The sequence below is a fragment of the Haliotis cracherodii genome, unplaced genomic scaffold (genome assembly GCF_022045235.1).
Source record: "Haliotis cracherodii isolate W230 unplaced genomic scaffold, xgHalCrac1.p SCAF_12, whole genome shotgun sequence".
In the NCBI taxonomy this organism is placed as follows: Eukaryota; Metazoa; Mollusca; class Gastropoda; order Lepetellida; family Haliotidae; genus Haliotis; species Haliotis cracherodii.
Window position 1 is genome coordinate 45,103,755 of NW_027266267.1, and position 25,871 is coordinate 45,129,625.

At 44.0% G+C, this 25,871-nt stretch overlaps 1 protein-coding gene across 1 annotated transcript; it reads left to right on the top strand.

Moving 5' to 3' along the window:
* The first annotated feature begins 7,268 nt into the window (after nucleotides 1-7,268).
* On the top strand, nucleotides 7,269-20,528 carry LOC139458458 (uncharacterized). Its single transcript, XM_071239899.1, has 12 exons — nucleotides 7,269-7,590; nucleotides 8,346-8,508; nucleotides 10,011-10,181; nucleotides 11,043-11,134; nucleotides 11,610-11,833; nucleotides 13,392-13,645; nucleotides 15,005-15,227; nucleotides 15,573-15,662; nucleotides 16,300-16,508; nucleotides 16,611-16,811; nucleotides 20,019-20,193; nucleotides 20,397-20,528. The coding sequence occupies exons 1-12, from the start codon at nucleotides 7,304-7,306 to the stop codon at nucleotides 20,510-20,512; spliced, it is 2,205 nt and encodes a 734-aa protein (XP_071096000.1). The 5' UTR covers nucleotides 7,269-7,303; the 3' UTR covers nucleotides 20,513-20,528.
* The last annotated feature ends 5,343 nt before the right edge of the window (nucleotides 20,529-25,871 follow it).

Genomic DNA, 25,871 nt, shown 5'->3' on the forward strand with positions numbered 1-25,871 from the left:
GGATCAGAGTATTGGTCAGAATCAAAATACCGCTTCCGTGGTCTAATGGTAGAGCGTCCTCCTGAGGTTCGATCCCCGGCATTAAGAGTCGGCTCGGAGTCAGTATACTGTGTCTGAGTTGGTGTATTTATGTTAAACTGTGGCATGGTATCTCAGTGAGCTAGCACTATAAATCGGCATCAGTCCAGACTAGTACAAGCAGCCACAAACACACACACGTGCATGCACGTCGCTATATAAGTGCAATATTCTTGGACGCGACGTTAAACCCAATTTCACCTCACCTCAGAATTAAAATCGTTTATAAGGAGCAGTACAGAGGTGCGGTTACCGCGGTTACCGCACCTGTACGTTTTTTATTATTTTAATCGCTTCCTTTAATGAAGTTACAGATGATGTAATTGCCATTGTTTCATTTATAACAAATTATATATTCCGAGTATTTTCAGAGACTCGAATCAATAAACTCTCCCCATAATTACCGTAAGCAATCTTTATAAAGGTGACATACATAAATGAGAGACTATACGAGTATGATTCGTAGATCTTGTTTGTGTGACAATCCAGTGTGTGGTTCCGTGCGTTTAAGTTGACTAACAATGACATATGACTGCGACGTGTATCACACTTCATCACATCACAGAACACAGAATGCCAAGAGAAACCCACAACTCTGAAGTGTGTTTGTATGCGTCATGTACTTTGGCACGTATTTATGAATGAAATGTAGCTCTTTTTTAAACAGGTTCATCATCAAAATAAACCTTCATTGGTTATGAATGCCTTTCTTGGCAATTATCAAATAAAAATAAATGACGTTTGGTAAAGTGACACGAAAGTCGCTTCTATCATACACTGGTTAAGACGAAGTAGGAAGTAGCTGCGTCAGTAACTACCCTGAAGTATGTGACGTCATTTATTTACATTACGACGTCATAACATTCCAGAGTGATGTATACACGATCAGAGCGGTATGCGTACGTTGAATGAGAAAATTGTGGATAATTATCCGCCTATCTCGAGAAAATTGTGGATAATTATCCGTATATCTCGAAAAAAATGCAAAAAAATTATCCGCCTATCTCGAGAACATTGCGGAAAATTATCCGTCTATCTCGAAAAAATTGCAAAAAAATATCGGCCGATCTCGAGAAAATTGCTCATAAATTATCCATCTATCTTAAGAACATTGCGGAAAATTATCCGTCTATCTCGAGAAAATTGCTGAAACTTATCCGTCTATCACAGGAAAATTGCGGAAAATTACCTTTGAAAAATTTATTTCTATTTACACTTGGATGGTCAAATGATCATGTCGTGTTACCTCTATAGCGATTCTGCCTTGCAGAGCGATACGAGTGGATCAGGCGCCATCTTGTTAAAGTCACATGATCTCGAGCCCCTCCATTTCAGTCAAGTTAAGGGGCGGTCGGGTAGCCAAGTGGTTAAAGCGTTCGCTCGTCACGCAGAAGACCCGGGTTCGATTCCCGATATGGGTACAATGTGTGAAGCCCATTTCTGGTGTCCCCCGCCGTGATATTGCTGGAATATTGCTAAAAGCAGCATAAAACCATACTAGCTCACTCGCTCAGTCAAGTTAAAATAGATGCACGACAAATGTTACTCAACTTCAAGATTTTGTACTTATGTTCTTGTCTAATCCAAAGTAATGATTACAAAATACATAATTTTCTATACAGAATATGCATCAAGAGCAATAATATTCATTTTCATTGCAACCTGTTGCATATTTGCATATTTGGGCTGAACCAAGTCCGTTCGGAAAGCGATGGCACATGTCATTTCTTGGAAATCCCCGCACTAGTCATTTGGGTGAAATCAACATGACATCTACCATTGTTGAACGAATTTATTGCTCCAACACTCTTTATTGAATATCAGGATTTTAAGTACCTTGAAGATGTACTTACGTTGCATTTGTTTTGATGCATCTCGACGCCTCTGTGGTCTAGTGGTAGAGCGTCCGCCAGAAGAGCGGAAGGTCCGGGGTTCGATCCCCGACCGCGTCATACCAAAAGACGTTTAAAGATGGTACTTGTTTTTACCCTGTCTGGCGCTCGGCATTAAGGGGCTAAAACAAGGACTGGTCGGCTCGGAGTCAGTATACTGTGTCTGAGTGGGGTATTCATGTTAAACTGTGGCATGGTATCTCAGTGAGCTAGCTCTATAAATCGGCATCAGTCCGGACTAGTACAAGCAGCCACACACACGTGCATGCACGTCGCTATATAAGTGCAATAATCTTGGACGCGACGTTAAACCCCATATTTCACCTCACCTCACCTTTGATGCATCTCACCAACAGTAATACAGATTACAAATAACAGTCTCTCCACCCCGAACCTCAATCTGGCTGAACTTGACTTTCTGACATTTACAAATAGCATGAACCGAGAGGACAATCGGATCTGTAGTCATGTTCAACAAACACCTGATAGTCCACTGGCACAACCATTGCGAACAGAAATACTGTGAATTAATGTTGAATATGGCCGTTTTTAGATGTATACGATAACACGAACACGACTGCTCATATTTGTGAACGTTGGTTATGTGGCTAGTGTGTGTTTTACTTAATTTTGTGTGTTCTGAAACAGATTTTAAAAAGTTGTTTCTCTTCTATCGAACGTGTACAATTCTAATGGGTAATCAGCAGCTATTGCTATATCCATCAATACGCAGGCTAGCGATAAATCAATATTTTCAAAAGCACGGTTTTTGTGTGAAAGCTTAATTTAAAGGAAGTATCAGCAGAGGAAAGGGTGGCTCTTCTTAGCCAACCAGAATTAGCCATTCTTCAGTGTCAAGGTATGATAGCTACGATATCTTCCAATCTGAAAACACATCATGTTTATCTTTTTCGTGTTTCGGGGAATTGGTTTCTAACTGCAACTGAGGTTTTGACTTAAAAGTAGACTTAATGGACTTTGTTTTATTCATGTTGGGTGAGATGATTAATTTGTAAACGATATCAGTTGGACATAGATCCTCCTCCAGTTAAGGTAAAATATTTATAAAGGTATATTATATAAAAAGACATATTCGGATACTCGTATCTATCCTAAAGATAGAGCAAAAGGTTATATATAGTGAATATGTAACTTGGTAAAGTCAAGTGACCTTTAGCTTACAGTTGTCAATCCCTGATGGATTCTCCAAACTCAAAGGACTTACTTGACTCGGGATAGAACAAATTTCAAGGGCTCCAGTCCTGACACACACGGAAGCACATGTGCTGCCCGATAGGGCTAGTGACTTGAAATATTACAGTTGCTGGTTATCGACCACAGCTGTTCACTGAAATCCATGGTGGGTCCTTTCTCATCACTGCCATTGTTTGTATTTAATTGCCTGCAAAACTGCTTTTCATTAGATGTTAACGGTTTATTTTGTTTCCGGAAATTATTTTTCTTATCCCGCTTTCTTTTTCTTTGTGTCCAAACCTTTAACTTTGCCCTCAGAGAATCAAGAATTGGATTTAGATTTTTCTCTTTTTTTTTTGTCTTATACTTTGTTTTAAGTGGGTTTTTTTTCAAATTCAGTTTTATCGTTTTGACATTGATTACCCTGAGGAAAGTAATTTAAGCGAAGTCTTATCCAGGATATGTCTCTTCCAGTTTTCATTTAGTTTTATTTGAAGATTTTGTTTATCAAACTTTTGTGGTTCATTGTCTTTGGCAACTGCATGGAGTTCATCCAGTGCTCGAGCAGAGTCATACACGCAACAGTTAATGTCATACAAAGAACAAGCCGCATTGAGAGTAACAGTAGTAATGTCATTTGATTTATCTTGTTGATTCTGTGAAAATGATTGGTTAAATTGTTCTGTTTCTCAATCGGAAAATCACAGATGTGATTATAAAATGGCATTAACAAAATATTCAAGGGATCATCATAACGATCATCGATATAAGTTGGGTCAAAAGAGGGGGGAACTCAACATCTTCGAGGCCCACATTTGTTAGATGCAATTCAAGAATGTTCCAATGTTTGTTGAGGTGAACTCTTGTGTGACGGATGCCACCAGTCGGGCAGGATGCGCTCACATTTTAGCGAAGACATGGTGTGATCACTAATTGATTGTTATTCAAAAGCACATATTTTTGACATAGTCGGAATCATACAATGGAGATGGCTTATGATTATGAAAAGGGGCCTTTCGCTTTTATTTATATACGAGTAAACAATGTACTACACAAACTATATTTTATTTTGTATATACTCCCTGATATAACCGCAATACTGTTCTAATGGGCGATAGCCCTATACATTATTGACATTCTACTAGCTTTCATAGACATAATTTATATACTAATTCAGTACTACCTATATCTCCAATGCCTCCAACAGTCTCCCCAACAGTCTCCCGACCCGTGGAGATTCCGGGGTAGAATAGGTCTTCAGCAACCCATGCTTGCTGTAAAAGGTGACTATGCTTGTCGTAAAAGGCGACTTACGGGATCGGGTGGTCAGGCTCGCTGACTTGGTTGATGCATGTCATCGATCCCAATTGCGTGGATCGATGCTAATGATATCAATCACTGGATTGTCTGGTCCAGACTCGAATATTTACAGACCGCCGTCATATAGCTGGAATATTGCTGAGTACGGCGTTAAACAACAAACCAACCAACCAACAAACAAACAGTCTCCCCTTTGCAGCAGATTTTAAATCTAATTAACATTATTTAACATAGTTGTTAATTGTGGAACTCCCGGCCAGTAATGAAAGCAGATTGTAACCACAACGAGCATTTGGGCATCATGGAAAAAAATGCAGTATTGAGTAACTACATTATCGCCAACACTGAAGACCTTAGTCAGTACTCGTTTGTTTCTTTGGACAGGCCACATTCATGTGAAGGTTAATCTCATTTGGAGTGTCGAGTTGTAGGGAGATTATGTATATATCATGTCATGACATCGCCGATGACGTTGTCTGCTGTGCATGATGACACGTACAAACGTAATAATGGACAATGCCAGACACACAAAGGAATACCTGTCTGGAGTTTAACATTTCCAATATCTTATCTTTTTAAACAGCTTTGAAGTCGTACATAACTCATGACACTGACTTGTCAAGAGACATAAGGTAACCTCTGCGGGGTTGTCAAAGTTAGATTAGCCAACGTCACTCTCTGGTCACCTTCCTGGCTCATCTGGTGGCATCAAACACAGAACGTTCTTGTCTGCCATCGAGACCAAGGACTGAAACACCAGGCCTACCAAACCAGCAGATAGTTACTAACTATGGAATATGTACACTCTTTAAATAGAAATAGCCACACAAATTACAGACAAGAACAAGTTCCTGTAAAGCTGGGGACTGTGTCTTTGTTTGCAATTTGTGTGACTTGTTGGATGGTATGAGCTGGTTATTCAAAGTGACGGAATGAGCAGGTTGTTGATGGTGACGGATTGAGCTGACTGTCACATAGCGTGTTGCAATTTGTGTGACTTGTTGGATGGTATGAGCTGGTTATTCAAAGTGACTTAATGAGCAGGTTGTTGATGGTGACGGATTGAGCTGACTGTCACATAGTGTGTTGCAATTTGTGTGACTTGTTGGATGGTATGAGCTGGTTATTCAAAGTGACTTAATAAGCAGGTTGTTGATGGTGACGGATTGAGCTGACTGTCACATAGCGTGTTGCAATTTGTGTGACTTGTTCGATGGTATGAGCTGGTTATTCAAAGTGACTTAATGAGCAGGTTGTTGATGGTGACGGATTGAGCTGACTGTCACATAGTGTATTGTAATTTGTGTGACTTGTTCGATGGTATGAGCTGGTTATTCAAAGTGACTTAATAAGCAGGTTGTTGATGGTGACGGATTGAGCTGACTGTCACATAGCGTGTTGCAATTTGTGTGACTTGTTCGATGGTATGAGCTGGTTATTCAAAGTGACTTAATGAGCAAGTTGTTGATGGTGACGGATTGAGCTGACTGTCACATAGCGTGTTGCAATTTGTGTGACTTGTTGGATGGTATGAGCTGGTTATTCAAAGTGACTTAATGAGCAGGTTGTTGATGGTGACGGATTGAGCTGACTGTCACATAGCGTGTTGCAATTTGTGTGACTTGTTGGATGGTATGAGCTGGTTATTCAAAGTGACGGAATGAGCAGGTTGTTGATGGTGACGGATTGAGCTGACTGTCACATAGCGTGTTGCAATTTGTGTGACTTGTTGGATGGTATGAGCTGGTTATTCAAAGTGACGGAATGAGCAGGTTGTTGATGGTGACGGATTGAGTTGACTGTCACATAGCGTGTTGCAATTAGTGTGACTTGTTCGATGGTATGAGCTGGTTATTCAAAGTGACGGAATGAGCAGGTTGTTGATGGTGACGGATTGAGCTGACTGTCACATAGCGTGTTGCAATTTGTGTGACTTGTTGGATGGTATGAGCTGGTTATTCAAAGTGACTTAATAAGCAGGTTGTTGATGGTGACGGATTGAGCTGACTGTCACATAGCGTGTTGCAATTTGTGTGACTTGTTCGATGGTATGAGCTGGTTAATCAAAGTGACGGAAAGGGCAGGTTGTTGATGGTGACGGATTGAACTGACTGTCACATAGCGTGTTGCAATTTGTGTGACTTGTTCGATGGTATGGGCTGGTTATTCAAAGTGACTTTATAAGCAGGTTGTTCATGATGACGGATTAGTGTTGCAATTTTGCATTAATGTTTCAGCAATGGAATTACAATGTACACTAATGTCGAAACTATACTTATAGTTCCAACACATGCTTCCCCTACGTAACATCATAACGTCATATGACGTTACACGATTGCATGCATTAGGTCCTAATCTATTATTCGAAGTATTAGCATGATCAGGGAAACCCTTTCTCATCAGAGGACGCTAGGACCCAGTCAACCATTTACAGCATTATTGATCGGAGGTTTGCGCCCATTCTAGTCGCTAACGTATCGTGAAAGCATGGATTTCATGAACTTCCTGAACCGAAACTGTTACTGCATTCCTACCCTTCTAAATGCCGGGGTCAATGCGTCTGACATTCATACACACTTATCTACAAGTGCTGACCGTTACGTGCTAACGAAAGGGCCTTGACCTTGAAATACAATTTCGGTCTTCATGCTCCTATCATACTTATAGACGCATAGAGGTCCAAATAACTCAGATAACCTAATTTTAGGTCAAAAGCTCTAAAGAATGAACTCACATGTTAGTTCCCGTGTGTGGTGATCATTCCAACCAGTTGTTCATTCTCAGTCGGACCTTGCTCACCCCCAGTTGTATATCCCGCCATGAGACCCATGTGGTGTTTTGTCCTGCTGACTTTAGTCACGTACTCCGCTGCAGACATCCCCTTCCGTAACGCCTCCCTCCCCTGGCAGGTGCGTGTGGAGGACGTTGTGGGGAGACTGACCATCGAGGAGATTCAGACCCAGCTGGCCAGTGGTCAGGGCAATGCTCCACCTATATCCAGACTCGGGATTAAGCAGTACTCCTGGTGGTCCAACTGTGGGAGGGGGGATGTGACCCAGAATGCTACTGCCTTCCCCCAGGGCATCGGAATAGGGGCGTCGTTCGAGTGAGTACCACACGCTGACAGAATACAACATTGAGCATTGTTACTTAACTGGAACAAACTTTTGGTGATGATGTATCCATATGAATTTCATTTAATGAACTTCAATTTTCTAAAGTTAGTATAAAACTATATTTCGTTCGTTTGTGATGCTTAAGATTTACAAAGTCAGGGATTCCGTTTGATCAGTTGGATACGACACAAACGCACAAATCGGCTTTGAGTGATACACAGTACTGGTGATCGCATGCAGTGAGTGAGTGAGTGGGTTTTAACGCTGCTTATCACAGTATTCCAGTTCTATCGCGGCGTGTCAGTTTAATGCGGGGGGAAAGCCCGAAGTAATGCAGGACTCAGACGTTTACCACTTCGGTGAAACCCACTAGCACGGGCATGGTGCTGACAAACCTAGAAACATATCGGGGCGAACCGGGATTCGAACCCACAACCATAGGTTTCTCTCTTGCCCCAAAGGACGCAAATCTGCACAGCGAATCGCGGGGTCTTAGACGACTTGGCCACACGTGCCCCCCTCACTTGCAATGAACCGTTAGATACTAACTCATTAGCAGATCCCTATAATCTGTCGCCTTAATTGCAATATGTCCTGTTGGCCTGAGGTGATGCAAATACGTCTTTTCAGGGATTTTCTGAAGATTTATATTCCTCCATCAATAAATACCATCAATCTCGCCAGTCATCCATTTAAAATTCATCAAGAGTTAATGAATATCTGTTTTTTGTGTATCATTGCGCAGCAAGGATTTGATTTACCGAATAGCCGAGGCGAGCAGCACAGAAGTCCGTGCCTACTACAACTATTTCATGAAGACGGGGGCTACTCTAGATGTTCATATGGCAATCAGTTGCTTCAGCCCTAACGTGGACACGTTCAGAGACCCCCGATGGGGGAGGGGCCAGGTGAGGAATCTTTTGCCCTAGCGTGGACACGTTCAGAAACCCCCGATGGGGGAGGGGCCAGGTGAGGAATCTTTAGTCCTAGCGTGGACACGTTCAGATAACCCCCGATGGGGAAGGGGCCAGGTGAGGAATCTTTAGCCCTAACGTAAACACGTTCAGAAACCCCCGATGGGGAAGAGGCCAGGTGAGGAATCTTTTGCCCTAGCGTGGACACGTTCAGAGACCCCCGATGGGGAAGGTGTCAGGTGAGGAATCTTTTGCCCTAGCGTGGACACGTTCAGAGACCCCTGATAAGGGAGGGGCCAGGTGAGGAATCTTTAGCCCTAACGTAGACACGTTCAGAGACCCCCGATGCGGGAGGGGCCAGGTGAGGAATATTTTGCCCTAGCGTGGACACGTTCAGAGACTCCCGAAGGGGGAGGGCCAGATGAGGAATATTCAGCCCTAACGTTGACACGTTCAGAGACCCCCGATGAGGGAGGGGCCAGGTGAGGAATATTCAGCCCTAAAGTGGACACGTTCAGAGACCCCCGATGGGGGAGGGGCCAGGTCAGGAATCTTTAGTCCTAACGTGGACACGTTCAGAGACCCCCGATGGTGGAGGGGCCAGGTGAGGAACCTTTAGCTCTAAGGTGGATCAGTTTGGGGATTAAGCACATTCAGAGCCCTCGCTGGGTATGAGGTCAGGTGACGGACGAACGGGGACACTTTCAGATACACCCAGGGGGAGGGGTAGGATGTGGAACCTTTTGACCTAACCTGGACACTTTCATAAACCCTCTCTGAAGAAGGGGTCAGGTCAGGTAGGAATATAACGTGTGTGACAAGTCTAGGGTTTGGGTTTGATGTTTAATCCCGCACAAAGCTATTTTCCAGCTACACGAAAGCGACCTGAATAATTAATAGTAGTTCACAATTCTGTGTTAATGAACGAAAACTATTGACTGCTTCGTATTAAGTACACCTACCCCATTATGTAGGACGATTTGCTACAGAAGCATGCGTCAATATTAATTCCCTTGTATATCGACCAATCCAACTTCGGATGAGGACTGATCAAAGTTTGAGAAAAAACAAATTCGGCTGAGATCCTGCTGGCTTCCTGATGAGCTACATCGAGATGAGTACGCGTACTGGGTAATGTGCTTCACAGGCCGCTGAGACCAGGTCCAGCTGAGCTACATCGAGATGAGTACGCGTACTGGGTAATGTGCTTCACAGGCCGCTGAGACCAGGTCCAGCTGAGCTACATCGAGATGAGTACGAGTACTGGGTAATGTGCTTCACAGGTCGCTGAGACCAGGTCCAGCTGACCTACATCGAGATGAGTACGATTACTGGGTAATGTGCTTCACAGGTCGCTGAGACCAGGTCCAGCTGACCTACATCGAGATGAGTACGAGTACTGGGTAATGTGCTTCACAGGTCGCTGAGAACAATACTCAGAAACATGTGCATGAGAACAGGCTCATGGTTCCTGACACAATTATATATATTTTCAGGAAACATTCAGCGAAGATCCCTACCATGCTGGGGAGATGGGGTTCCACCACGTGAAGGGTCTCCATGGTACCCATCCTCGATACCTGAGGACCAGCTCTGGCTGTAAACACTTTGATGTGTCCGGAGGACCCGAGGACTGGCCTGTGTCCAGACAGGTGTTTGATGCAAAGGTATGTCACTGTGTCAAGCAGGTGTTTGATACAAATGTAGCTCACTGTGTCCAGCGGGTGCTTGATGCAAAGGTAGGTCACTGTGTCCAGCGGGTGTTTGATGCAAAGGTAGGTCACTGTGTCAAGCAGGTGTTTGATACAAATGTAGCTCACTGTGTCCAGCGGGTGCTTGATGCAAAGGTAGGTCACTGTGTCCAGCGGGTGCTTGATGCAAAGGTATGTCACTGTGTCCAGCGGGTGCTTGATGCAAAGGTAGGTCACTGAGTCCAGCATATGTTTTATGCAAAGGTAGGTCACTGTGTCAAGCAGGTGTTTGATACAAATGTAGCTCACTGTGTCCAGCGGGTGCTTGATGCAAAGGTAGGTCACTGTGTCCAGCGGGTGCTTGATGCAAAGGTATGTCACTGTGTCCAGCGGGTGCTTGATGCAAAGGTAGGTCACTGAGTCCAGCATATGTTTTATGCAAAGGTAGGTCACTGTGTCAAGCAGGTGTTTGATGCAAAGGCAGGTCACTGAGTCCAGCAGGTGCTTGATGCAAAGGTAGGTCACTGTGTCCAGCGGGTGCTTGATGCAAAGGTAGGTCACTGAGTCCAGCAGATGTTTGATGCAAAGGTAGGTCACTGTGTCAAGCAGGTGTTTGTTCCAAAGGTAGGTCACTGAGTCCAGCAGGTGTTTAATGCAAAGGTAGGTCACTGTGTCAAGCAGGTGTTTATTCCAAAGGTAGGTCAGTGTATATATATATGCAAACGAACCGACCATATGTCTTCACAGAAGAAAATATCAGTAAATTAAATATAGAAATCTAAGTTCCTCTGCCAACATAAGACGATGCGGTTTAATTCTATGTGTCATGTTTCTCAGGTTTCAGAACGAGACTGGAGGTCGTACTTCCTGCCTTCTTTCAGGCGATGTGTGGAAGCTGGCGCCTACAGTTTGATATGTGCTTATAACAGGTAATGTGTGAAGCCCATTTGTGGTGTCCCTCGCGTGATACACCCAATTGTGTCGATTTGTATTTTATATTTGCATGTGCTGGAACATATCCAGTCATGTTTCAATTATTGTGAAAGCAATTGCAGATTGAAACATGTCGGTAAAATAAATTCATTGTAGAAGTATCCAGAACCTTAACGCGGGACACATGAAACCACATGTACCCCTCGCGATAATGCTACAGTTTGTAAACTGTGCCCTTATAACTCGACATAAATGGGAGGTTGACCATATGGCACAGGTCAAACAAGAGAGTTGCATCGTGATTGATGCGTTACATTTCGAAATGTTCGATTGTAGAGTAGACCGTTGGAGAGGTTTCTTTCTTGCAATACAGCAAACTGATATTGAATCCATGTTGTTCACCTGGTATCTGATGGTGAGCCTTAACATCATGATGTTTTCAAAATCAGTTTGTATCCACCCTCTATCCAGCATCAATGGTGTCCCCGCCTGCGCCAACAAGAAGCTGCTGACGGACATACTGAGGGGGGAGTGGAACTTCACCGGGTACATCGCTGCGGACGCTGGCGAGCTCCTCAACATCATCACCGTACATCACTACTTGAACAACTCTATCGACACAGCCGCAGCCTGTCTTAACGCCGGGTGCAACCTGGAAGTCCAGAAAGGCGACCAGAGAGTGTATAACTCTATAAGTAGGTGCAACCAACACAACGTCACCCGCTTGTTGATAAAAAAAATCGACATTTGTTCTTACAGGTTAAGAGTTTAGCCACTGTTACCAACTAAAAATCATAATACAAAAGAGCACTGACTACGTCAAGTTTAATTAATGACATGATTTGTGTTTTTGTTTGTTGTTTAAAGCCGCACTCAGCAATATCACAGCCATATGACGGCGGTCTGGAAATAATCGAATCTGGGCCAAACAATCTAGTAATTCATATTGTGCGCATAGAGCTACACAATTGGGATACGATGACATGCATCAACCAAGTCAGCGAGATTGACCACCCGATCACGGTAGTCGCCTCGTACGACAAGCATAGTCGCCTTTTACGGCAAGCATTGTTGCTGTAGACCTATTCTACCCCGGATCTTCACGGGTCGACTAACAGGTAACCGCTCGGAAAAGGGAGGGTAAGTATAATTCTAACTCAAGCACATTCTGTAGCCTTCACAACGGCACACATGGCAGTTATCAACACGGTGGCACCTACAACAAATGTATTTAATGGCAGTGCCCCTTGTAGCAAGCACGACATACAAGGGCTAGTCCAACCGGAGTTATCTTCCCTTATTGTAGGTTACACTGAAACATCATGATGAAACACCTCCCCTTGGCCAGGTGTAAAAACAAAAACATTCTTCTTATTTTAATGTTCTTCGACGGATATAGAGTTTCATTCGTTAGTTAATATCATTAATAATCATGCGTTGTTCAGGCTTCAGTTTGACCTCAGTTGAATTGAACACTACGATTGTCATAGGCGTCGACTGAAATTGAGTGTTGACTGAGGCATAAAACAGCATCCAGTCACTCACTATTCTGTTTCCTTGTTTCTTCCTCTCCAGCACTTCCTCGTCATGCCGTTTTCCTCATGTCCATCACCTTCTAGGTTCTTTCTCGTCTTCTCTTGCTTTTCAAGTTCTTTGGAATCCTCTTCCACGCATTGCCGTCTTCCCCTCGTTCCACCGCTTGATCTTCTTCCGATGCTAGAAACTTCGTCCTCAGCTTCTTGTCCTCTTCTGTTTCCTCTCCCTCTTTATGGGGGCACGGGTGGCCCAGTCGTCTAAGGCGCTGCGATTCGCTGTGCAGAGTTGCGGCCCTTGGGCACGCCAGAAACCTATGATTGTGGGTTCGAATCCCGGTTCGCCCCGATTATGTTTCTAGGTTTGTCAGCACCATACCCGTGCTCGTGGTTTTCACCAAAGTGGTAAACGTCTGAGACCTGCATCACTTCGGGCTTTCCTCCCACATTAAGCTGACACGCCGTAACTGTAATAGTGTTAAAAGCGGCTTTAAACCCAACTCACTCACTCGCTCTCCCGCTTTATCTACATTTTCCACGTTTTCCTCTTTCTCGTTTTTTCTTCTTTCTTTTCTCGCTCATTTTGGTTCTTCTGTTTTTTAACAGTGCTCCTTTGCTTATGTACGCTTATTCCTTTAACGTTTTCCCCTCTTTCCGTCTAAGAACATTCGCTGAAACCATCTGCACAACATTTCGGTAAATATCCTCATCTACTTTTTAGTTCCCGCGATACAACAGAACAAGCTGACAGAGTCCTTTGTCCGGGACCAGATCAAACCCCTCTTCTACACGAGACTGAGGCTTGGGGAGTTTGACCCACCGGAAATGAACCCTTACAACTACCTTGACATTGATGACGTCGTGCTGAGCTCCACACACCGACAGCTGGCTGTAGAAGCAGCGATCAAGAGTTTCGTCCTGCTGAAAAATACCAACAGTTATTTACCGATCAAATCGCATTTTGATAAAGTCGCTGTAAGTAAAAGGTTATGGTTTATGAAACATTGATCCTTTAAAGAACTATCATGTCCTGCATCGGCTTGAATAATGAAAACACCCGTGGGCAAAGGTGAGCTGAGGTGAGGTGAAATGGGGTTTAACGTCGCGTCCAAGATTATTGCACTTATATAGCGACGTACATGCACGTGTATGAGTGTGTATGTGGCTGCTTGTACTAGTCCGGACTGTTTAACATGAATACCCCACTCAGACACAGTATACTGACTCCGAGCCGACCAGTCCTTGTTTTAGCCCCTTAATGTCGAGCGCCAGACAGGGTAACAACAAGTACCATCTTTTAACGTCTTTTGGTATGACGCGACTGGGGATCGAACCCCGGACCTTCCGCTCTCCGGGCGGACGCTCTACCATTAGACCACGGAGGCGGTCCCGTGGGCAGAGACAGAGATTAGAGTGGGTCAGTTTGGTTTTATAGTCCTTCAGTGCAATGATGGAATCGCAGAGGTCAAACTGTTTTTCTTTTGATGAAATCAAAGGGGGTGGGCATGGTGCTGATGTCAAAGAGTATCTGCTCCTGTAGTGAACTCTTTCCTTTTTGGGTCTATTTTACTCCAGGCTATTTCCCATGGAAAAGGTTTTACTAGGAAACTTTTTCCGCGATTTATTTACATTCACAATATTTTCTGCAGATAGAATTAATGCAGAACTGATCACCTTTGTCACTGGCACGCCAAGGATTGTAATTTGGTTTAATTAAGATCGGATACGCACAATTGCATCTTCCCGAGTCAAGGGAGTTAACTGACTGTAAAAGTTCAATTTCCACCCTTGCCGAACTAGCCTCTCAATATTAAGTTATTTTTTGGCTGGACTAACGAGTCGACATCCGGTTCGTAAACTGCCATATAGAATTCGGTCGCTTGCTGGATTTGCAAAGCATGTGTACCGCCAACTCGACGTCAACAATAATTTTCAAAATCAGTTCATGTTTTTAATCAAGGTGCTCACGTGATTTGATGCACTTCGCGACGTAAGACCCATTTAATTACAATATACATTAAAGATTATCGATCAGATCGTCTTGACTAGGCGCCGCCATTTCGATTGAAGCAAATGTAAGTGATATGAGAGGTGGAATCTGATTGGTCAATATGAGTGACATAGAAGGGACATAACTCTGGTGGCGCTACGACCGAGCCAAGAAATTCCAGCCAAATTCGGCAAGGGGGACTGTACTTTTACAGTTAACTCTCTTGCCTCAGTACGATGCAGAATTGAGGTAAGATGTATCACTGGACCATCCGGACCCAGATAACAAAGACAAAATGTACCGTCTATTGATTTAATGTTAATGTTACTGGGGTTTAATTACAGGTTGTAGGGCCAATGTCAAATGACACAGAACAACTGTTTGGTGACTACTCGCCAAAGACTGACCCCCGGTTCATCACGTCTCCTCTGAGTGGGCTGCTGAGACTGGGCAATGCTGCCATGTACGCAGCAGGCTGCTCCAGCACTGCGTGCAACGACTACAGGAGGAGTGACGTTGTGAATGCGCTGCAAGGCGCCGATGCCGTCTTTGTATGCTTGGGAACAGGTAGGATCTGCTTCACGTTACTGAGTGTAACATGATGCCTGTTTGCTTACGAGACCTAACTTATTGCTATCTTAGGCTGAATTGAGACGGGTACCATTCTTAACCAGAGAGATCAACGGGTCTTCGTTATCGTGAAGCCGCTTCATAAATGATGCTGCTGGATAGCCGAGTGGTCAAGGTGTTCACTCCTCGTGATGGCAGACCTGGGTTTCATTACCCGTATGAGTACAGAGATGGACACCCGATATTGGAGTCCAAATGTAGATATTCACTTACTCACTCACTCACTCACTCTAAACTGGTAAATGAGCCAAATAAATAATAAGTTCTCTGTATTCGGTATAGGCCAGGCCATCGAGGCGGAGGGAAAAGACCGACACAATATCTCATTTCCGGGACAACAACTGCAGCTTCTACAGGACGTCGTCAGCAACAGTGAGGCATCGTCTACATCATCTACACCATCTACACCATCTACATCACCAACATCTTACACTGAAGATTCATTTCATTTACACTATTATATGAGATAGCGAGTGCTAGGGTGTGTAGGGTGAGGTGTGATGGGGTTTAACGTCGCGTTCAAGATTATTGCACTTATATAGCGACGTGCAAGTACGTGTGTGTGTTTGTGTGGCTGCTTGTACTAGTCCGGACTGATGCGGATTTATAGTGCAAGCTCACTGAGATACCATGCCGCAGTTTAACATGAATACACCACAGTGTACTGACTCCGAGCCGACCAGTCCTTGTTTTAGCCCCTTAATGCCGAGCGCCAGACAAATACCATCTTTCAACGTCTTTTGGTATGACGCGGCCGGGAATCGAACCCCGGACCTTCCACTCTCCGGGCGGACGCTCTACCACTAGACCACGGAGGTGGTTCTACACTAAGTCTTACATGAGAACCGTCAAGTAATCGCTTCAGCTCAATACAAGACGTGTAGATGTAGTTCAATCACCTATGCATGAACGGTGTTGTCAAGAAATCCGAATCATATTCAATTGTGTTTACCTTGAATTCCGAAACAATGTCTCGACGTATACATGTGTACATATGTATCTTCAACAGCCACCAAACCAGTGGTGCTACTGTTATTTACCGGCGGACCAGTCAACATTGACTGGGCAATGACGGCGCCAGGAGTGGTCGCAATCTTGGAATGTTTCCTTCCGGCTCAAGCTGCGGGTGACGCCCTCTTTGCGTCGCTCACCAACACCGGGGCGGGGTCAGTGCCCGCCGCTAGACTGCCTTACACGTGGCCCAGCAGTGATTCTCAGGTGAACATGTTATATTCAACACGTGGCTAAGGAGAAATCATGGTGTATGACACAATATCTGTGGACGGAAGAATCATTTTACGAACTCATATTGTTTTGTAGATTCCGCCCATGGTCAACTACTCCATGGCTGGGCGGACATACTGGTACTTTGATGGAGAGCCTGCCTTCCCCTACGGCTACGGCCTGTCGTACACGACGTTCAGATATGCTGACTTTACCTGCGACATCACCGTCATGGCCGGGGAGGGGCTGTGGTGTAGTGTCATTGTGTACAACACCGGGCCATATGACGCTGATGAGGTCAGTTTACATAGAGTATACACAAAGATTAGGTGACTGTCTACAACACCGGGCCATATGACGCTGATGAGGTCAGTTTACATAGAGTATACACAAAGATTAGGTGACTGTCTACAACACCGGGCCATATGACGCTGATGAGGTCAGTTTACATAGAGTATACACAAAGATTAGGTGACTGTCTACAACACCGGGCCATATGACGCTGATGAGGTCAGTTTACATAGAGTATACACAAAGATTAGGTGACTGTCTACAACACCGGGCCATATGACGCTGATGAGGTCAGTTTACATAGAGTATACACAAAGATTAGGTGACTGTCTACAACACCGGGCCATATGACGCTGATGAGGTCAGTTTACACAGAGTATACACAAAGATTAGGTGACTGTCTACAACACCGGGCCATATGACGCTGATGAGGTCAGTTTACATAGAGTATACACAAAGATTAGGTGACTGTCTACAACACCGGGCCATATGACGCTGATGAGGTCAGTTTACATAGAGTATACACACAGATTAGGTGACTGTCTACAACACCGGGCCATATGACGCTGATGAGGTCAGTTTACATAGAGTATACACAAAGATTAGGTGACTGTCTACAACACCGGGCCATATGACGCTGATGAGGTCAGTTTACATAGAGTATACACAAAGATTAGGTGACTGTGTACAACACCGGGCCATATGACGCTGATGAGGTCAGTTTACATAGAGTATACACAAAGATTAGGTGACTGTCTACAACACCGGGCCATATGACGCTGATGAGATCAGTTTACATAGAGTATACACAAAGATTAGGTGACTGTCTACAACACGGGGCCATATGACGCTGATGAGGTCAGTTTACATAGAGTATACACAAAGATTAGGTGACTGTCTACAACACCGGGTCATATGATGCTGATGAGGTCAGTTTACTTAGAGTTTACACAAAGATTAGGGGACTCTCTACAACACCGGGTCATATGACGCTGATGGGGTCAGTTTACATAGAGTTTACACAAAGATTAGGTGACTGTCTACAACACCGGGTCATATGACGCTGATGAGGTCAGTTTACATAGAGTATACACAAAGATTAGGTCACTGTCTACAACACCGGGCCATATGACGCTGATGAGGTCAGTTTACATACAGTATACACAAAGATTAGGCGACTGTCTACAACACCGGGCCATATGACGCTGATGAGGTCAGTTTACATAGAGTATACACAAAGATTAGGTGACTGTCTACAACACCGGGCCATATGACGCTGATGAGGTCAGTTTACATAGAGTATACACAAAGATTAGGTGACTGTCTACAACACCGGGCCATATGACGCTGATGAGGTCAGTTTACTTAGAGTTTACACAAAGATTAGGGGACTCTCTACAACACCGGGTCATATGACGCTGATGGGGTCAGTTTACATAGAGTATACACAAAGATTAGGGGACTCTCTACAACACCGGGTCATATGATGCTGATGAGGTCAGTTTACATAGAGTATACACAACGATTAGGTGACTGTCTACAACACCGGGCGATATGACGCTGATGAGGTCAGTTTACATAGAGTATACACAACGATTAGGTCACTGTCTACAACACCGGGCCATATGACGCTGATGAGGTCAGTTTACATAGAGTATACACAACGATTAGGTCACTGTCTACAACACCGGGCCATATGACGCTGATGAGGTCAGTTTACATAGAGTATACACAAAGATTAGGTGACTGTCTACAACACCGGGTCATATGACGCTGATGAGGTCAGTTTACATAGAGTATACACAACGATTAGGTCACTGTCTACAACACCGGGCCATATGACGCTGATGAGGTCAGTTTACATAGAGTATACACAAAGATTAGGTCACTGTCTACAACACCGGGCCATATGACGCTGATGAGGTCAGTTTACATAGAGTATACACAAAGATTAGGTGACTGTCTACAACACCGGGCCATATGACGCTGATGAGGTCAGTTTACATAGAGTATACACAAAGATTAGGTGACTGTCTACAAAACGGGGTCATATGATGCTGATGAGGTCATTTACATAGAGTATACACAAAGATTAGGTGACTGTCTACAACACCGGGCCATATGACGCTGGTGAGGTCAGTTTAAGTAGAGTATACACAAAGATTAGGTGACTGTCTACAACACCGGGCCATATGACGCTGATGAGGTCAGTTTAAGTAGAGTATACACAACGATTAGGTCACTGTCTACAACACCGGGCCATATGACGCTGATGAGGTCAGTTTACATAGAGTATACACAACGATTAGGTCACTGTCTACAACACCGGGCCATATGACGCTGATGAGGTCATAGAATGTACACAGATAAGGCTATGTCAGAGGGGTGAGTTAAGATTTATTCTGCAAGGGAAAGCTAGGGAATAACCACGTGGCGATGAACAAAAGCTCAACGAATTGGGAAGTGGCAGCGTAATGATTTGTGCGGTAATCTCACATACTGGTGGACAAAACCTGGCAAAAGGTGCAAGGCAACTTCACTGCACAATGATATCAGCTGAACGTTGTTCCCAGTATGGACCATGCTAGCATCATCCTGCAACACGACATGAACAGTGAGTTAGAATCGCTGCGCAAAACAGCGTCATCCAGAAACACAGTCGATGCAACATCTTACGCATGCACTACAGGTCGACTTGGCAAAAATTCCCCAGCGTGTGATCCGTACTCTCATTTCGTTCAGGATGGGCAGGAATGTCAGGCGGTACTTTACACATAGGATATGTAGTTGCCAAGACCTGGATCTTGGTCATTTTTCTGGTAATGTCTTAATATGAGACACGTGTTCATTTTTGTCCTGTTTGTTCATCAAGTGTTCAGATTGATTGAGTGAGTTGGGTTTAACGCCGCTTTTAACAGTATTACATTTATATCAGCGTGTCAGCTTGATGTGGGAGGAAAGCCCGAAGTGATACAGGTCTTAGACGTTTACCGCTTTGGTGAAACGAGCACCGGTATGGTGTTGACAAACCTAGAAACATTATCGGGGCGATCCGGGATTCGAACCCACAATCATATGTTTCTGGCGTGCCAAAGGACGTCACTCTCCACAGCAACTTTTAGCGCCCAAGTATTTAAAAATATTTCCATGGTTAATATTTCTTGAACCAGTTATGATGGATCTTATTTAATATTATTTATATATATTTTTCAGGTCTCCCAAGCTTATATGTCTTGGCAAAATACGTCACTTCCTGTACCCAGAATTCAGCTGGTTGGGTTCACCAGGACAACAATTGTGTCCGGTGGGTCAGCGGTCTATGAGTTCACACTGGACCCCAGGAACATGGCCGTGTGGACCGATAACGACGGATGGGTAGTTCTTCCAGGTAAATGTGATTCTTACCACGTGAGCAGGATGTTTATGATTTTATTACATCATATTAATAAAGGTTGGAAACTGGTCGTTTTTAGAACGAATATATCACACAATGTATACATCACAGAGGGACTCACTTGTCTTGTCATTCATCATTTGATGGAGGGCAATTACCTGTGTCACATACGTCCTCCAATATATAATCTTTTGTAGGTTCGATGAACATCTATGTGGGAGGCCAGCAACCAAATCAGCGGACGTCCGTCGGATCTAATGTGGAACAGAGGCAGTTTCAAATTATAGGACAGAAAATATTAGGAAAATATTAAAAATATTCACGATCGAGCCTTTCTTGTTTTTCATTTTAATGTGACTACTTGCTATGCATCGTGTTTGGTATCATGTTGGTTCCGAGACTCGCTATGTGATACCTGACCCGGGATCATCACTGGTGTTGCCTGTACTCGCTATGTGATACGTGACCCGGGATCATCACTGGTGTTGCCTGTACTCGCTATGTGATACCTGACCCGGGATCATCACTGGTAATGCCTGTACTCGCTATGTGATACCTGACCCGGGATCATCACTGGTGTTGCCTGTACTCGCTATGTGATACCTGACCCGGGATCATCACTGGTGTTGCCTGTACTCGCTATGTGATACCTGACCCGGGATCATCACTGGTGTAGCCTGTATGTGCTATGTGATACCTGACCTTAGATCCTCAATGGTGTAGCCTGTACTCGTTATGTGATAACTGACCGGGGATCATCACTGGTGTAGCGTGTACTCGCTATGTGATACCTGACCCGGGATCATCACTGGTGTTGCCTGTATGTGCTATGTGATACCTGACCCGGGATCATCATTGGTATTGCCTGTACTCGCTATGTGATACCTGACCCGGGATCGTCACTGGTGTTGCCTGTACTCGCTATGTGATACGTGACCCGGGATCATCACTGGTGTTGCCTGTACTCGCTATGTGATACCTGACCCGGGATCATCACTGGTGTTGCCTGTACTCGCTATGTGATACCTGACCCGGGATCATCACTGGTGTTGCCTGTACTCGCTATGTGATACCTGACCGGGGATCATCACTGGTGTTGCCTGTATGTGCTATGTGATACCTGATCCGGGATCATCACTGATGTTGCCTGTACTCGCTATGTGATACCTGACCCAGGATCATCAGTGGTGTTGCATGTACTCGCTATGTGATACCTGACCCGGGATCATCACTGGTGTTGCCTGTACTCGCCAAGTGATACCTGACCCTGGATCATCTGACACGCACACGCACACGCACACACGTACGCACACGCATGCACGCGCGCGCACATACACACACACACACACACACACGTACATGCACGTCGCAATAGAAGTTCAATAATCGTGCAAGCGACGTTTAAACTCCATGTCACCCCCACCTATTCATCGTCGACTTTATTTTATTACAATGTGTGCACAATTGAGATCAATATGTTAGAGGTTTAAATTGGTTTAACAGTGTACAGGTTTCTGACAGACCTTGTGTAAAGTGCCCATCCCAAGGCTGGTATAATTACCGATGGGAATATCTGGACCACGATGTTACTCCAGCTCAATGCCCTAACTGCGTCCAGGCATCACACAAGTGTTACACAGTTAAACACGGGATGTATGTCAGGGCCTTAACTCCAAGGTATTAACGGACTCAAACACGATCATTATATCCGAGATAACTCAAAACAGGCAGCCACGCATTTAACCTTATGCCAATTCCCATTTTATCAGTAGACAGTGGACCTATCATTTCGAACAAATCCTGCCAAGGAGGTGTCACCAGAATGCCAATTGTATCTAATCATCAATAGGATTAAGGGTGGCTGCTTTGAGAGTATTAAAGGCACTGACGTAAGGGAGATAACTCTCATTCCGGAAGTGCAGGTGTTATGATAGCACCTGAATTGTATCGGTAAAGTTGACAGTTGTAAGTATAGAATGTTACCTTGATTGTAGTGGGTGTTGCCAAGCTGGTTTTTTTGCAATGATTGTGTGTGTGGAGATGATCGTTTGTCAGTTGTATTGTCCAAGGGCGTAGGTTTCGGCCCTCGGATGGTAGCTCAGGGTGATGACGGAAGACAAAACTCAGGGGTGAAGTTTAAGACGACAGCAGCCATGTTTATTGTTGATGGTTTGGAATAAGTCCAAAAGGTACATGTTGATAATAACGTGACAGAACGTGCACCGGGACCGACTGGCCAATCTTCCCGGGTGGAGACTCCCTCTGTCACTTACCTTCTGTCTGTCCCCTTGACTGACCATGTCAGTCGGGTTTTGTAGAGCGAGGTATTACGTAACGTATGGCAAGGTTATTGTATAGACGTAAGATCCGGCGACGTAAGGAGGTGTTAACTGAAATTTAAAGATAGCCCTAGAGATTAAGGGTCCTGCCCGGAGGGGCTTATGATACGCCGAATGTTTGCTGAATATATTAAACAGACAAAGGGCATAGAATTTCGGTGCACTTTGAAACATATTGAACCAGTTAGGTATTTACATAAATGAAATGTAAAATAAGTATTGAAATGGTTTGCAATCTTTTAAATGAAGGTATTGAAATGGTTTGCACTATAACAATATAATGAAATTCTAACGAATAATAGCGTTTGACCAGAGTGTTCTGTTGTCTGTCAGTACAGATAGCCTTAAGACACATAAATGTTAAATAAAACGCTGGGAAGGAGATTGATAACTGGATTGGACCAAAATACTACCAAAGTAGATTATTCTCCTGACATGCTTGGTGAGTTGAAAAAATGTGTTGTGAAACAAATTGCACCGTTTAGCTCCTCCTTTCATACAATAAACTGCATGCTTTGAAACAGGAACCCAAACCGAAACATATCTTGTCTCGAACAAACATCCTGTTCCGTAAGACGGTTTGCAGTGTAGATGTCGCCACAGATCTGATCTTGGGCAAGTTCAATGTTCCTTGTTCTGTGCCTGGTGATTTTTGTATCTCGTTATGTGGTAGTGGTGTGCTGTTCACGACATGACATTATCAAATTGAAATTGAAAATTTTAGTTAAAGGGTGCAAAGTCCGTCCACAAAACCTATTCATTGTAACGTATTGTTGTCACACCAGAACACAGTTGTCATCATTCCCATGCCGACGGGTGGCCCAGTCGTCTAAGGCGCCGCTATTCGCTGTGCAGAGTTGCTTCCCTTGGGCACGCCAGAAACCTATGATTGTGGGTTCGAATCCCGGTTCGCCCCGATTATGTTTCTAGGTTTGTCAGCACCATACCCGTGCTCGTGGGTTTCACCGAAGTGGTAAACGTCTGAGACATGCATCGCTTCGGGCTTTCCTCCCACATTAAGCTGACACGCCGCGATATAACTGGAATACTGTTAAAAACGGCGTTAAACCCAACTCACTCACTCCATGACTGTAATGATTATCCTCTAACGTTCTAAAACCTCTAAAGTTCTAAAACCAACAAAGGAGATGTTACGCTTAATGGAAAAACCAAACAGCATTATATGAGATCATTAATACAATAGGTTAAACCGCTCAAACTGGAAGAACCAGAAACTATTCAAATAGGTACATTCTGGTCATGACACTAATCAGACTCCACAAGTCCACACTGTCACTGCACCTCGAGTGTTCCTCCTTGACTCCCCATCTTTACTAATAGGACGCAGTGGCAAATACGTTAATATCCAATCTAGTGTTGGTACAATCCAATTCAAATCATATTATTTGAAAGCTAATATACATCCTCTTAAAGGTGAGGTGAGGTGAAATTGGGTTTAAGGTCGTGTCCAAGATTATTGCACTTATAAAACGACGTGCATGTACGTGTGTGTGTGATTGTGTGGCTGATTGTACTAATCTGGACTGATGCCGATTTATAGTGCTAGCTCACTGAAATACCATGCAGCAGTTTAACATGAATACCCCACTCAGACACAGTATACTGACTCTCAGCCGACCAGTCCTTGTTTTAGCCCCCTAATGCCGAGCGCCAGACAGGGTAACAACAAGTACCATCTTTTAACGTCTTTTGGTATGACGCGGCCGGGGATCGAACCCCGGACCTTCCGCTCTCCGGGCGGACGCTCTACCACTAGACCACGGAGGCGGTCCATCCTTTTAAAGATTTCAGATGTCCGTCAAGAGTCATGTTTACTGACATACATTACATTTGATATAGTACTATTAAATCTCCGTCTAAAAGGTTTTGCTAATAGCAAAAGCTCATAACGTTGCAGAATAGATATAATGTTATGGTAATGATCCTAAAGTATTTGAAGATCCTGTTAAAAGAGCTTTACCAAACATCTATACCTTACCACGGCAGGTGGACCATCTCAGAGAGGTAGTAACGTCAAAGGAATTACATTAGTTCAATGAGAAATGCGGCTCAAAGGGTCTTTGTGTTTGCAGTGAAGCCACTGAAAGGCTCACATGCAGCTGGTAATATTCACATCGACATGTAGATTGATTACACTTTCAGTTACCCGATGGCGAGGCCATTCTTCAACATCCAGTACTAACGAGAAGACTCTTTAAAGATGCGATCGTTTAGAACTGTACGTACAATCCTCATCTTTCGATTTCAGTAGAAAAAAAAACAGGATAAAAGAATTAGTGAGTGAATTTACTTTGAGGGAAAAGCTATTTGATTTCCAGGAGCGGGGGGTGCAAATGAACAGCGTTCGTTCAGAAATTTGCCCAAAATGAATAGTTTATTGGCATTGTTGAAAAACGTTATTATTTTGGTTTGTGGGGGAAAATACCGACAAATGTGTTACTATATGTGTGTGTTGACACTGAATAGATTTGTCTGATGGAGTTCAGTAAATAATAGTTTGTTGGATGGAGCTGGGGAGAATTAGCGATAAAATGGGGGAAAATATTCACGACACTCCCCGAATCCACACCAATAAATGAAAGTGGTGCTCCCGAACGTTTCTTTTTCTATAGAAGAGTTATTTTAGCATAATGTAGGAGATACGCCACTTTGGTGAAAACTGCATGTACGAATTGGCCATGACAGGCCAAATATGCTCAATTTTATGAACAATTATATCTCAAGTCAGTTTGTGTGAAGTTGCGTAAGTACGTGTAAATACCATCCACGTGTCACACGAAATATGTAGGATACACAGTAGACCAAGAGTATTGACCTCCATCGACGATTTCGGCCCTAAGCTGATGACGTTATTGGTGCCATCGGGACATTGATTGACCAGGTGGATCTTAACGGCAGATGCTGTCAACACACTATCGTGTACAGTATCTTCTCCGTGATCAACGCAATGCCTGCACTCACAGAGGTGCCCAGAGTCGTCCATGAATAATCTACAGCACTGATCAATAGCGTGTTATAACGTATGTGGTATTTACATGTTTGTGAATATTCATGGCGGAGGAGATTGCCGAATGAAATTCCTGAACGTTTTTTGGCAATTGTCATTGGTGGATTAAACCACTGCATATATATGTATAGATAGTAATATCATTGTTATGTATGTACACCAATGATTCATTACACAATATAGATTAATAATAATTGTTATGCTATATTGTTGATTTTGTTGATGATTCTGCACTGCTGGACGGTACAGAAATTAGTGTCAACCAAGCGAAGTGCCAAATCATATCGGCCCAGACTTTGAACGAC

Coding starts and splice junctions, on each gene's coding strand:
- LOC139458458 (XM_071239899.1), top strand. CDS start 7,304: ATGAGACCCATGTGGTGTTTTGTCCTGCTGACTTTAGTCACGTACTCC. Junction 8,509..10,010: donor CCCGATGGGGGAGGGGCCAG/GTGAGGAATCTT, acceptor ATATATTTTCAG/GAAACATTCAGCGAAGATCC. Junction 11,135..11,609: donor TTGATATGTGCTTATAACAG/GTAATGTGTGAA, acceptor CCCTCTATCCAG/CATCAATGGTGTCCCCGCCT.